Source organism: Odontesthes bonariensis, chromosome 15 (genome assembly GCF_027942865.1).
Source record: "Odontesthes bonariensis isolate fOdoBon6 chromosome 15, fOdoBon6.hap1, whole genome shotgun sequence".
Classification (NCBI taxonomy): domain Eukaryota; kingdom Metazoa; phylum Chordata; class Actinopteri; order Atheriniformes; family Atherinopsidae; genus Odontesthes; species Odontesthes bonariensis.
In genome coordinates, this window is record NC_134520.1 from 28,921,896 (window position 1) to 28,935,113 (window position 13,218).

Below are 13,218 nucleotides of genomic sequence, written 5' to 3' on the forward strand. Positions count from 1 at the left end.
CATGTCTGTTTTCCTTCAGTTGTGGACCCGCACGTCCAGTCCTCCTCCTCCTCTGTGGCTCCAGGCTCGTCTGACCTGCTGTCAGCTCCTCCTCTTAGACGGAGAAAAGAGCGCCCACAGGTCCTAAACCTCACTGAAGCAGAGATGGCGGGCGTTCTGCGGCCCAAACCCGGACGTCTGGATAGCCCGAGCAACCGCTACGCTGGTGACTGGAGCGGCTGCGGTGAGAGTTACTTCCCCTCTGAAATACTGCTGCCTCCCAGTAAAGACGAGGCGGACTATGACGATGTGCCCTCCGAGGATACAGATGCAGCTGAGGAGGTCCACGAGAAGCAGGAGGACACAGCCGAGGAAGACATGCCGGAGAACGTCACGAGTCCTGCGTCTGATCCTGCTGAGCAGGAGCAACTTCAGAGAGATGATGTGTCGAGGGAGGACGATGAGGGAGAAACTGAGGAGGAGAGGGAAGGAGAAAATGAGGGTTTAAACAACATACAGCCTTTAGAAGAGGAGGAGGCAGAGGAGAGGGTTTGTGATCATATCCTGCCGCCTCGACTGCCTAAAGAGCACACCTATCAGGCCTACATGAAGATCCAGGACATCAGCCCTGTGCTAAGCAACAGGGTGAACCTCAGAGATCTGCAGGAGAGCATCGACACTCTGATAGGAAACCTGGAGCGGGAGCTCAACAAGAACAAGCTCAATGTTGGATACTGACTCTTAAAAGCCTGGTTAGGTTTGGAGCAGACCCTCTTCAGGTGCTTCTGAACACAGCCACAGTGTTTCCTCTGAGATCCTGTGACGTCACCATGGCAACACAGCACGTGGTGCTGCCGTGGAAACGAAACCAACAAGATGAGATGAGAAGAAAAGAAAAGAAACGGCACTTCTGGTGTTTGTACCTTACCCACAGACATTCCGTAATATTTTTTTCTTTACTTTGTTGGATGTCTTACTTTATGTTGTTGTTGGTTTGAGTTCTGTGTTCCATGTTGTTATTGTTGCTTCTCTTCTTATTAGAAGAACCCATTGACCCCTCAGGGGTTTAAAAGGTGCCTTAATTGTGTGAAGGTGGTACGTCATGAGGAAAGTCCACCCTGAAATAAAATGCATCCCCTCCTATGAGCTTGATGCAACCAATATAATATCATTTATGATATTATTAAGAGTTGTTTTCACTTAAAAGTTTAATTGTTACCAGGTACAACGTTTTAAAAGTGAACAATGTGACGGTAAAAACTTCTGTGCTTTCAGAGGACGTTTGTAAAAGGTTTCTTGAAGTAAAAAAAATCTGGGATACAATTGAAATATAACTGAAAATTAAAAATGGATGTTCAGCAAAAATTTGTAAATGAAATAATGATCAATGTCCAAAATGACAAAAATCATTCTGTCAGTTCCACAGTCAAAGCAGCCAGGGTCTGAGCAGCTGAATGGAGCCAACCAAAAATCTGTGCTTTGTAGCAGTGGCTCACCAAATGTGAACCAGACATGTTGTCATACTGGGCCAGTTTGGGCCGAATATTGGCACGTTTAACCATTTTTGGACATACTAAGGAGTGTAGGGACTTGAATTTGGGAGTGGGACAGACATTGTTCTGCTTTAGAACATAGAGTCCTTTGGCTGAGAGGCCCTTTAACACACTCACAAACAAATTTTGACTCTTCTACTCTGAATAGTTAAGAGTATTGTATTCAAGAGCTGCTATATTTTACTATTTGTTCTAAGCATGCAAAAGTGTGACTAAAGCAAAACCAAGATTGTTGGAGAAACGTGAACATTTTGTTTTAGGATGGATTTCCTTTTCAAGGCAGCAGAGAGCTTTCCTATTAAGGTATAAAACACTAAATATTGTACAACAATAATGCACTTATTAGACAGGTAGTGTTTTAGATTGTTGTTATAGTTCATGCAATAAGAATTATTCTGGTTGTGGTCTGAATTAAGTGATAAACAGCCGCATCTGAAACATCCTCTCAATGAAAAAAAATTTTTAATTACATTGTGCAAAGTTTTCCATAGTTTAGACAGTGTGATTAAGTGGGCAGTTAAACAGAAAACATGTGTTTCATGTGGCATTTAGGCAAATTTCACTTTCTAGTCCAGAGTTGGATATAAATATTGAAGCCAATCTTGTCTGTTAATAATGATGAGCTAGAGTAGCGGGGAAATTAGCTCTAGCCAGCTTTTCTTAGCTTAGCATAAAGAGCTGAATCTGGAGGAACGGTTAAGTCTTGCTCTGTCCAAGATTAAACAAAGATTCCTCCTAAATTTTTTTATGAAGCATGTGCTCTTTTCTCCTTGGCTAAAATAAGCTTATGTGGACGAGGCATTGGTCTTTTTTTTTTTTTTATCTACAGCAGAAAACATAAGCTAAAGTTCATAATGAAAAAATAAGTCGCCTTTCTGCTTTTCCCAATCTTCATCTTCATGAAAACAGTGAAAAAGACAATGTGAAGCAAATTTTTTGAGCAGCGGAGACCTCGCCCAGTTAGTACGACTTAGCTAGCTGCCTAAAGCAACAAAGGACGTTTTCAGCAATCCAGGGATTCAGGTTGATCAGTATTTAACCTATATGTATATGTATATAATTATATAAATGTATTCGGAGTATATTATTTTTACAACTTATATTGCAATGGCATATTTAAATACTTCCAATGACCTCGTAGTGTTGAATTGTAGCAATAGTTGCTTATCTCCCTTTGAGCTACCTGTACGCATCTTAATGTGCTGAACTAATGGTACAACTTTAGCTGTAAAATATATGATAAAATTGTGCTCTTGCAGAAAAGTGATATTGTTATTTTTGTTATATTGTGTATATATTTGACATTGTTTTGTGTCTCTGGTGGACTAAGCTGTGTTCATGACTTTTGGTGTTTATTTTTTTAAAGGTACTGAACGTTGCATGGTCAAAAGCTTTACCGAAAAACAAGGCACTGTCTCATCTGCCTTTGTGTTTCATATTTATGTGTAAAATAAGACTATTTTGTAATGTATGCTCATTTGTTCAAACCCCTGTTCCTTCGATAAACAGATGACTGCATTGTTCAAGCTTTTTTTCCAAAGGACCCAGAGGAAGACAGCGATTTGGTCTATGAAATGTACAAGCTTGATGAAAGAGAGTAGCAGTTTTTTCCAAATCCAAAATTTTGTGACTCCAGGTGACGTCTTCAAACTTTAAATGACTCTTTAAATTATTTGTTCGAACAGACAGTGAACACGTTGAATATTAATTTTTTTTTTTTTAATATAATTTAAAGGAGTTTAACTTTTGTATTTCATACTGAAATACTGGGAGTTATATTTGTCAATGTTCATGTTATTTCTCCCAGTTGATCCATGTGATATTTGTGCACGATCCTGCAACTTTGTGCTGAAGCTGTGACTGCTGCTGTGTGGATCTGTTGAAGCAGTTCCAGCAGGGATCCTTTCAAACCATCTGTCTCCACAGACAACACAAAAAGATCCGGGGCCACATTTATTGGAGCCATTGTTGAGGATCAGTGAATTATGTCAAAGAACAACCGCTGTTCTTTGAGATGATTTTTTACAATGTGAGATTGTATTTTAAATCTGAGGAGCCTACAAAGATAAAGTTTTCTGAAGAGGCTCTTGGATATTCTGAACCTTGAGCTCACGATTTTGAATGCTTTTTCATTTTGGATCCTTACTGATACATCAAATTACCTTTGGAATCCTAATTATTGTATTGTTAAATAACCATGAAGGGTCATACAGTCATGTAGAATAAGTTAGTTGCTTCCTGCACAGATATAGTGCACTACCTATAAAATGGAACTTTTGACAGGTCTCTACTGTTTGAATTTCCTCCTTGTGACCGAGTGCATCAGCAAATATCTACTTCTGCCTTGTCCTCTTTGTCCTTTGGAAGAAAAAGTGCCACTTTGAAATCATTGCTAAACATAACAGATACAGCAAAGTGCTTTGTATTGAGCCTGAGAAATGTATGGTCATAATAAAGTATAATGATTTACATTCACGTGTGGCTGCTGTCGTTTTGACCTAGCTTGCATTTCAGATTTGCAGATATGTAAATATTACATATATATGTATATATAAAGGACTGGGTTCATAAGGATACAAACTCTGATCGACTACTTTACAGTCGTGTGAAGCTACCAAACCCCTTGGACTACCAAATGTGGACTCTTTTGCTTGTTAAGTCCAATAATCACTACTTTTGTGACAGTTTTGTATGCAGTTGTTTTTTTCCGTCCACATGCACAAAACAAAAAGTGTGTTTCAGGACACGATATGAATATATTCAAGTTTGTTACGGTTTGATGAACTTCCCTGAGATATGTTGCAGTTGAAATGTTTAAAACCACAACACAATAGAATAAGAACAAGAGCAAATAAAACAAAAAACAAAACGCTACAAATAGACAGAAAAAAAAGACACATCCCATGATATTCACGAGGCAGAACGAGCACTTTTTGTTGTGCCTTTTGATCCTGGCAGTTGCATTTTGAACGAGGTTGGGTAAGATTTAACTCGTCAGAGGAAGTTACAGTAGTTCAGCGCAGGGATGAATCTGTAAATGTTTCCAGCTCTTACAATCTTTCCTCAAAGTAACTACTGTTTTGTAATCTCATGTGGTAGAACTTCACTCCCACAATAAATCGCATTTTACAGATTTGATTGTGCAGCTGTCAAAGAAAGAAACACACCCAATTCTTATACAAACATATCTCTGGTATTCAGCCTGTGCCTCTTTAACACACACTATTATTGAAAAGTATTCTGAAGATTATCTTTTTTTTAAATTATTATTGAAAAGCAAAGGGGAAAGATAACTTTTAACTTTTAAATTTGTTTTTAGATTTACTGCTTTGCAGCGGTAGCTCTGTAACACAGCAGTGTACAGATACTGTAAATATGTCAGGGAATTGCCCTAGTTGGCTTGTGGGAATCTCCCATAACTGATCTTAGTTTTGGGGACATTCCCAGGATACAGCTGCATTTAGCCATGCAGTAAAATCCTCTGCTGGAAGGCTGCAATTTCACGATGGATCCAAAAAGAAACATTTGGCGAAGTACAACACATCAGAAACTAAGAGCAACTTATGCCACAGATAGAAGTGATATTCAGAAATGTAATTTCATTGCGAAATATTTTCCAATGTGCAATGAATTGAAATAAGGTTGGGACGACTACACCAGCATCGGTCTGGCTGCGGTGATACAAATCTCTGGAAGATAGCATGAGAAGCCAAAGCAGCCGGAGGGCTCTCAGCACTAAATGGTTTTCAGCCGTGTTTGATGTTGCCACAGTAGGTTCATATTATGTTTTTCACGGCTGCACTTAGCAGGTATGAGGAAGCTTAGGGGTACGCTGTGTACACATACCTGCTTGCTCTCGACAGCCCGGTCGATATCCCCGCATCTACTTTTCCTCAGAAACTGTTAAGACTGAAGTTTATGTGACGATGGAACCGAATATTTCACAGGCAGTTTGAAAATGCATATTATGAGTCACACTGAGAATAATGATCTTGTCAGTCTTAGTGTTATTTGTAGGTGTTTTGCAAGGCCTAAATGGAAAAGGATTGACTCCATCTGTTATACTTATGTGTACCTTTTATAAATTCCATCTTTAAACATCTGGAAATGGGTTTTATATTTAGTTTCAGTAGCTGGATCTAACTAGTGTTTATTTTAAAAGTACTTTGTTCACATTTGACATACAAAGCTGTTCTCTGATCCCCAATAAAAGCAGGAGTGAAATCCCATATGAAGACAAAGGTAGACATAATAACACAGAGCATGTTTGGATAGTCAGGATCGCAACTTGATATCAGTCAGTCTGACAGAGCAAACTGAATTGAACTTTTGTTCAGTTCTAATTTGGGAGGGACGAGATATGGACCTCGTTAGGTAAACATCCTTGACAGCCACCTGCATGTGAAACCAGACCTTTTCTTGTCTTCTTCTCCTTCTCATCCATTCCCTTAATCTCTGCTGACCTTTGAGTCACTATCATAGCTGTAAGTCAACCAGCCAGACACACAACACACAGTCTTTGTTTCAGATTTTCTTTTTTTCCATCTTTGTGAAGCGTTAACTTTGACCGAAAAAAAAAGGACATTTGGGTGGATTGGACTTGCTGGGGTAGAGACGTCAAAGCAGACATTCAAAATGATGCCTGTGACCTTAAAGTAAAGCACTGTGTGATCATCATCCAAAGTAATCCATGGTTAATGCAAACACATTGTTTTTTTTTTTAGATGGGTTTTGTGTAAACCTCACCTCAGAACACCACGAAAACCTTTAAACAAGAGATGTGAAAATGTTTCCTCACGTCTCAAGGTGTAACTGTGAATTGGCACCAGGTGTGTGAGAGAGAAATTAAAAAAAAAGAAAGACAGAATGAAAGAAAGAAAGAACACAGAGAAGTTTACTGCACTCTTGAAAAACTTTCAGTTTTTCAGGAATTCAGGAAATGAGCCATGTTCCGTAGAGCCAACCTTTCACAACCAAACCAATCATTAAAAAAGGAGACAGTGATATTTCAAGAGGTAAGGCGCACTCTTCTTCTGTAGTACCTATGGAGTCTGATAGCAACATTTTAAACAAAGCTGAAGACAGGACTGTGGTTTGATTAAATGCTTGAATAAAATGACAGTGGCATAGATAGGTTGATAGAAATATACAGTTTAAATTATACATTTACTCATTATAGTTAGAATTATTTTCAAGTAAACAAAAGGCATTACATATGAAGCCCCAGATGCTGGTCATTTCCTATTTGTTTTGAAAATTTAATGTCAAAACTCTTTAATCATGATATCTGGTTAAGGGGACATTGAGGAATGAATCACTTTGTGAAATGGACATAAAATGGCTTTCTCTAGTTACTCTTAGATTGGCCACAAGTTTTCACTCTCACACACACACACGCCTACCTATTCATGTATTACTAATGTATTCGCCCTCACCTGAAGTTTTTGTTGTATTTGTTCTGGTGCTATCATGTATTATTATGGATGTCACAAATCCATTCATTATTAAATCAGAGATAACACATGTCAAAAACAGGTTATGTACTTGTGACTTTGATTTAGGAATGGGATTATTCTTGTTACAAGGATTACTAGAGTCTACATATCATTAGTTTGTAATTACAAAGTTATACTCAAAATGTTCAAGTGTTTATCATCTTTCACTGAGAGGCAAATTTAATCTAGTGCATACTAACAGTCACTCCTTGGGAACTAAGCCTTACTAATAGCTGGGAACCTTTATGCACTGACCCTGGGCACACATTCCATAAATGCAGTGCCCGTCAATAGAGGGACTATTAAACACATTTTGCTATGGTCCCAGCCGCTATTCTGTGTTTTTTGGGGGTCTTTTGTTCCCTTGCAGTCCAGCCCCTGTACTTGGCAGCTCATCTGAGGGCCTGAGGGCAGATCTCTTGACGCAGCGCTGACAGATCTGCCTGTTCTGGACCGCGGTGATGATAAGAGAGCAGACCAGAGGAAAAGGGGGAGAATATGAGGAGAGAGGGAGAAGTGAAAGTGAAGAATGGAGGGAAGGAGAACACAGGGGAGCGGCGCTTCAGATCCTCAGGGGCCGGGCCTCACACAACGTGGGCCCTCTCCTCAGTCCTCCAAGCCTCTTCCCTCCTTCACCTCCATTGCTCTGTCACTCAGGACTAGACTATTTCATTTTAATAAGACTAATCCCTCCTAAAGGTAAGCTGCTCATCACCTCTCTCTCTCCTGCCCCTCCAGAATAAAGCAACTCTCTTTACAGCTCGAGGACAGGATGAGAGTTTGCTCTGCTCTGCTTGATAGGAGAGAAAAATGTGAAAGGTGAGACCAAAAATTGGCTTTGACAGCAGCTGTGCTCAGACTCAAAGAGAAGATTTGGGCCTCACAGATTTGATAACTTGCAGGTGGCACACCTTTAGTAGTGGTTCGTCCTCCAAGCAGCCTTTAACACTGTGCTGATATGAAGTGTAGAGATAACTCTGAGCTATGCAGAGGAAGTGGAGTGATATAGCTGGTATTTTAGTGTATGCTATCATCTTCCTGCTGTCAGCGGAACACTCTCCAGCTGTCAGCAGTAAAACTTGATGCTGACCACAGGCTACTATGGCCTCTTTTATTAAAGAACCAATTAGACATCAGACATTAGAAGCCCCCCCCCCTTTTTATTTCTGCTTAGGAGTTAGATAAAATTATATGAACCCCTGTCGTGTTTGGAGGATAAATATAAATCAATCCAAATGCCATAAACAGGGCAGTAAGAAGGCTCATGAATTGAACACTTAACACTTCTCCAGGTATTCATGCTGCTATTAATTTTGCCTATAGCTTAGTCAACTGGCTGCAGGCTACGTTGTAGCTTTGAGAGAAAGCCAGTGGTGCAAATTATACATGCATTTATTTAGTTTTTGAACTTGATTTTTCCAAAAAACATATTTCATAAAGTATTAAATATCCAGCTTAATAAGGCTGACTGAGTGTCAGCATAGTAAGCTTTGTTCTGGCAGCAGCTCACTTTTGATTTGTTCATTTTAGCCCATTAGGTTGCTACATTTGGAGCATGTGGATTTGGGCCAGTTTTGGCTTAAATTTAACACCTTTACCTGTACTCAGCCCAACTACATATGAAAATTTCAGTACTGCTTGGTATTTTTTGCACAAGGCCATATAAACATGAAAATTAAGGGGAAATATAAAAAAAGATATATAAACATGAGCAGTGGTGTAATGCAGGGTAGACACAGGTATACAGAGCACATGCCCATATAGTTCAGACATCGTATGGTAAAACTCCTTCTAAATCGCCTTTGAAGTCATCACATTTTCCAACGTGCTGCAAGTGGGTTTATTTTCCCAGGGATGCAAACACACAACTTAATCTTCTCGCTGACTGGCTGAAGAAGTTGTCTCCATTGTGTGGGATGATCAGGTTGAGTCATTTTATCAGTGTATGATGCAAGTGATCTTCCAGCCTTCAGACATCACTGCCTTAAAAACAGAGCTGATTCTGTCATGAAAATCACTGCACAGGCTCAGAAACACTCTCAGAAATCATCTGTGAGCAAAATGTGATGTGTCCATTCACACATTAAAGTCTTTTGTAAGTCAGTGACAGCAATAAGACAATACCACTTTTTTCTTCTTGATATTTTCTCTGCAACTATTCGATACCATTTATTATTTCTCCTATAGATGATTTACTTTAATCTTTGAAAAGGAACCGATTTATTCTTAAACAAGGGCACGGCAAAGCCGGAAATACAAAAAAACAAACTGGAGAAAAACAAAATACTGACAAACCACAAAAACGACAAGACAAGACTTAACTAGAACTGGAACAAGAACCACGGACAGGACGAGGGGTAGAAACGGTGAGGATCTAACAAATGTTGAGATTAAATACTGTGAGGAGAGTGACTAGTGAGTAAGAAAAGCTGAGGATAACTGGACACAGGTGAAGGGAGTGGAGCTGATGACTGGCAGGAGGGAACTGAGGAAAGAGGTGAGGAAATGGCAAAACTGAGGCCAGACAGAAAAAAACAAAATACACAGCTTGTGACAGGAAATTCTGGATCTTTATTGATATTACTCCTCCCTCCGCTGGGTTCTTTATTGTTTTGCATTCATTTACTTATTTTCTAACGACAAAGATCCCAACATCCCACTGTCACGAGATTATTTCTACAAAATGAATAACACACCCATCAGCATCCCCTGAGCTTGCTATTACTCGATGGTAACATGTTGAACTGAAATGGCAAATGTGGTAAACACACCTGCTTATCACTGCATGATATTACATGATATTATTATTTTATGAGCACCACCTTAAACATTCAATTTAAACCACGAGCATTATCGCCCATAATTACTAAAAGTAGGGCAGGCAGAAAACTAATCTTGCTGAAGATATTGTTAATTCTTTTCAACAAATTCAAGATGACTCACAGTTTAATGACCCTAACGCCACAATGTTAATTAAATCATAACAACATGGTGAATTTTAAACGGTTGTCCAGGATGCCAAGTACAAGGCTAAATGTTCTTCTTCAATTTGAAAGTTGTGAATAATGAACTTCCAATAAAGATTAGTTTACTGCTTGTATGTTTCCTACTGTCATTATAACGTAACTTTTATCATGTTTTCCGCTTTGGACTGCACACACACTGACACACACACATTTGTGCATATGTGTTAAGACCATTGACATAATGCAGATTCTATTCCTTACCCTCACTGAGTTCCTGGCTTGAAAACCCCATGAAAAAAGAAAAAAAAAACAAAAAAAAGGAGAACCACACACACACACATTAACAGTGATGCTACATGCTGCTCCAGACCTTGGGAGCGGCTGGTAAAATGACAGGAATCCAAACTGTTGAGAGCTTTGAAATTAGAAAATGAAAAGAAGTCAAGGGAACATTCCACAGCAGTGTCCTGGTCACCTGATCCCGTATGAGGTCGAGGGTCAACTAATGAAACCCACCACCAACCTCACAGGCTTTAACGAGAAACAGCCTGTTCGTTTACATCAATGACACAACGCTTCGCAATTCAAATGAGGATAAATTCAATTACTTATGCGGATTTTGAGGCTCAATGAATATTCATTGATATTGTCAATGAGAACAGAAAATGATTTTTCTTTACATTAGAAACAAATGCATTGTTCTGATGAGCAGGAAAAGAAAAAGAAACATGATTTAACAGTCCTTCTCTGAGACTTTCTCACATATGTTCTCATCTTTGTCATACAACAAGCTCCTGGCACTGCAAAAGTTTTCACTCTGCATCTGGTGTCCAACTTGGAGGACCATGTACTAAAATGTGCAGGGTGCACCATCTTGGGAGATTTGTGGAAGCAGACCCTTCTAAAAAAACTCTCCCCACCTAACACCCACCCCAGCAGGAGCAACTAAGGGGCCAGCCAGAACAATGCCAAGGCAATGGCTTAATTCGCCAAGCCAGATTTACAGCGCTTCCTACACAGCACCTGCTTGCATTGTTTCCCGGGATTTAGCATGAAAACTTTGAAGAACTGGCGATAAAAATTGAACCGCAGGCAACCCATTCTGTTTAGACGCCCCCCTCAGTTGCAGATCTCTTTTTATGTTTGGGAAATCTCTTGGCGTTAGATGAAGAAGTCAACTGAGGAAAATCTTGAATACCCCTCATACCAGAGGGGGTCATTGGGTTTTATGGCTGTGTTGTTGTCCATTGTGCAAAACATTAAAGGAGTGCTGAGCAGCAGAGCTTAAACGGCTAACATTTCTCTATATGTTGGTGTTTACAGTACGCTGAGCATAAGCTGACTAAATGACATAACATTCTTTGCATCAGTCATTACAATAATAACCAACCAGCGAGTGGGAAGACACACCTCGACATTCCCGAGCTGGCCTGGGAGAAAGTGACAGGCTCTACACAGGAGAGAGGGACTGCAAAACAGATTTCCCAGAGAGGTTTGAAGAGGACACGACTGGATAGCAGAGGCCCCTTTTGTCACTGGGACCTTGTTGGTGCCTCAGGGGCCATATGGACACCTGTCTCTGTGCACCCTCACATCAGCCCATTCTTCAACCTCCTCCACTGCCTCCACTCCGTGACAGGGCCGTCCACGTGAATGAGTCATGGCCTTAGTGAAGTCGACCCCAGCTCACTTCAGCTGGGGGAAATCCTCTGTTTTACATCTTTCCTCTCACTCTCTCCTTCCCCCTCTCTTCCAACGTTTGTTTGTGTTGTCCATTGATTCTCTCAACCCTCATACTCTCCCTTTCTTTTTGAGGCAACTCGGACACAGTGTGAATACTTGGCAATAGACAGCTGCTCCTATATTATGCAGTATCTGACCCGCACCCCTCCCTTCCTTGCAGTTTCTTTTCTGGAAGGATACTGGCTGTCAGTTTGGAACTATAGATTTGCTGCGCTGCTTATTCTGTGCCCGCAAAGGAGCGAAGCTAATGGAATCGGAAAACTAGAGAGATACTTATTGCAATATCCTGTAAATATTTTCATAGTTTTTATGAACTGTGTGACAAAGGGAGATCTCATTTAGAAAATCCTTTATTTTGTGGTGAAAGTTTGAAATTACAATCCTATGTCACTCCAAACTGGTCACATACTCATAACTGGTCAGGAGCTCGCCGTGTTGGTTTTGAACACAGATGGCACCCCGAAAGCTTTACTTTTGGATATACAGAATTTTCTGACCTGATAATGTTAGAGTCTCAACAAGTGTTACGCAGTAATGTGGAAAATATTAGTGAAGTTCCGAGCAATAAATTGTATTTTACTGTATATTTTAGCATCTAAGCATGTTTTCCTAACCTTAACCAAGTATTTTTTATGTGTAACGAAGTAGTAGAGTAATAGTGCAAAGGAACTCAAAATAAAGAAACCTTGAAAAACCTTGAAAGTCAAGATAAAGACAAAAACAAGAAGAAGTTAAAGGGGAACTCCGGGGCATTTTGAAGCGCATTTCCATTGCTAGAGGTTGTCAAATACTGATGGTAGGACACAGACAGGTGCAAATCTGCGCTCCCTGTGTGGAGATAGCGCTGTTCGCTCAGCCTGTCATGCGAGGCTAATACGTGGTGGCTAAGGGGCAAGTGCTAACCCTTCCACGTAAAACAACAACTTGCACACTGCAGAAACGTCACACCACTTTATAAACCATCCGACAATAAAGTCACAAGCCTTACCATCAAAAGCATATGCATGGTTCTCACATTACTGGCATGGGGACGTTACAAAACAACTTTATAAACAGCATGTCACTCACCGGCTGGTTGTAGGCTCGCGCATGTGAAAGCCCAAAAGAGTCGATGGACAATAATCACACATACAAAACAATTATCTTCTCTAGAAAAACTGCGTTCAAGTATTTAAAACATTACAACAATATTACTGGGCATGTATTGTTGTAATGTTTTAAATACTTGAACGCAGTTTTTCTAGAGAAGATAATTGTTTTGTATATGGGATTATCGTCCATCGACTCTTTTGGGCTTTCACATGCGCGAGCGTACAACTAACCGGTGAGTTACATGCTGTTTATAAAGTTGTTTTGTAACGTCCCCATGCCAGTAATGTGAGAACCATGCATATGGTTTAGATGGTAAGGCTTGTGACTTTATTGTCGGATGGTTTATAAAGGGGTGTGACGTTTCTGCAGTGTGCAAGTTGTTGTTTTACG

The 13,218-nt window shown here is 40.0% G+C and overlaps 1 protein-coding gene across 2 annotated transcripts in view; it reads left to right on the forward strand.

Moving 5' to 3' along the window:
- syde2 (synapse defective 1, Rho GTPase, homolog 2 (C. elegans)) overlaps window positions 1-4,003 on the forward strand; it is a 46,773-nt gene extending 42,770 nt beyond the window's left edge. For both annotated transcript variants that reach the window (XM_075485870.1, XM_075485872.1), the window contains exon 8: window positions 20-4,003. In XM_075485870.1, the coding sequence (XP_075341985.1) occupies window positions 20-717 (698 nt within the window). In that variant the 3' untranslated portion in view covers window positions 718-4,003. The remainder of the gene's footprint in view (window positions 1-19) is intronic.
- Window positions 4,004-13,218: the final 9,215 nt, after the last annotated feature.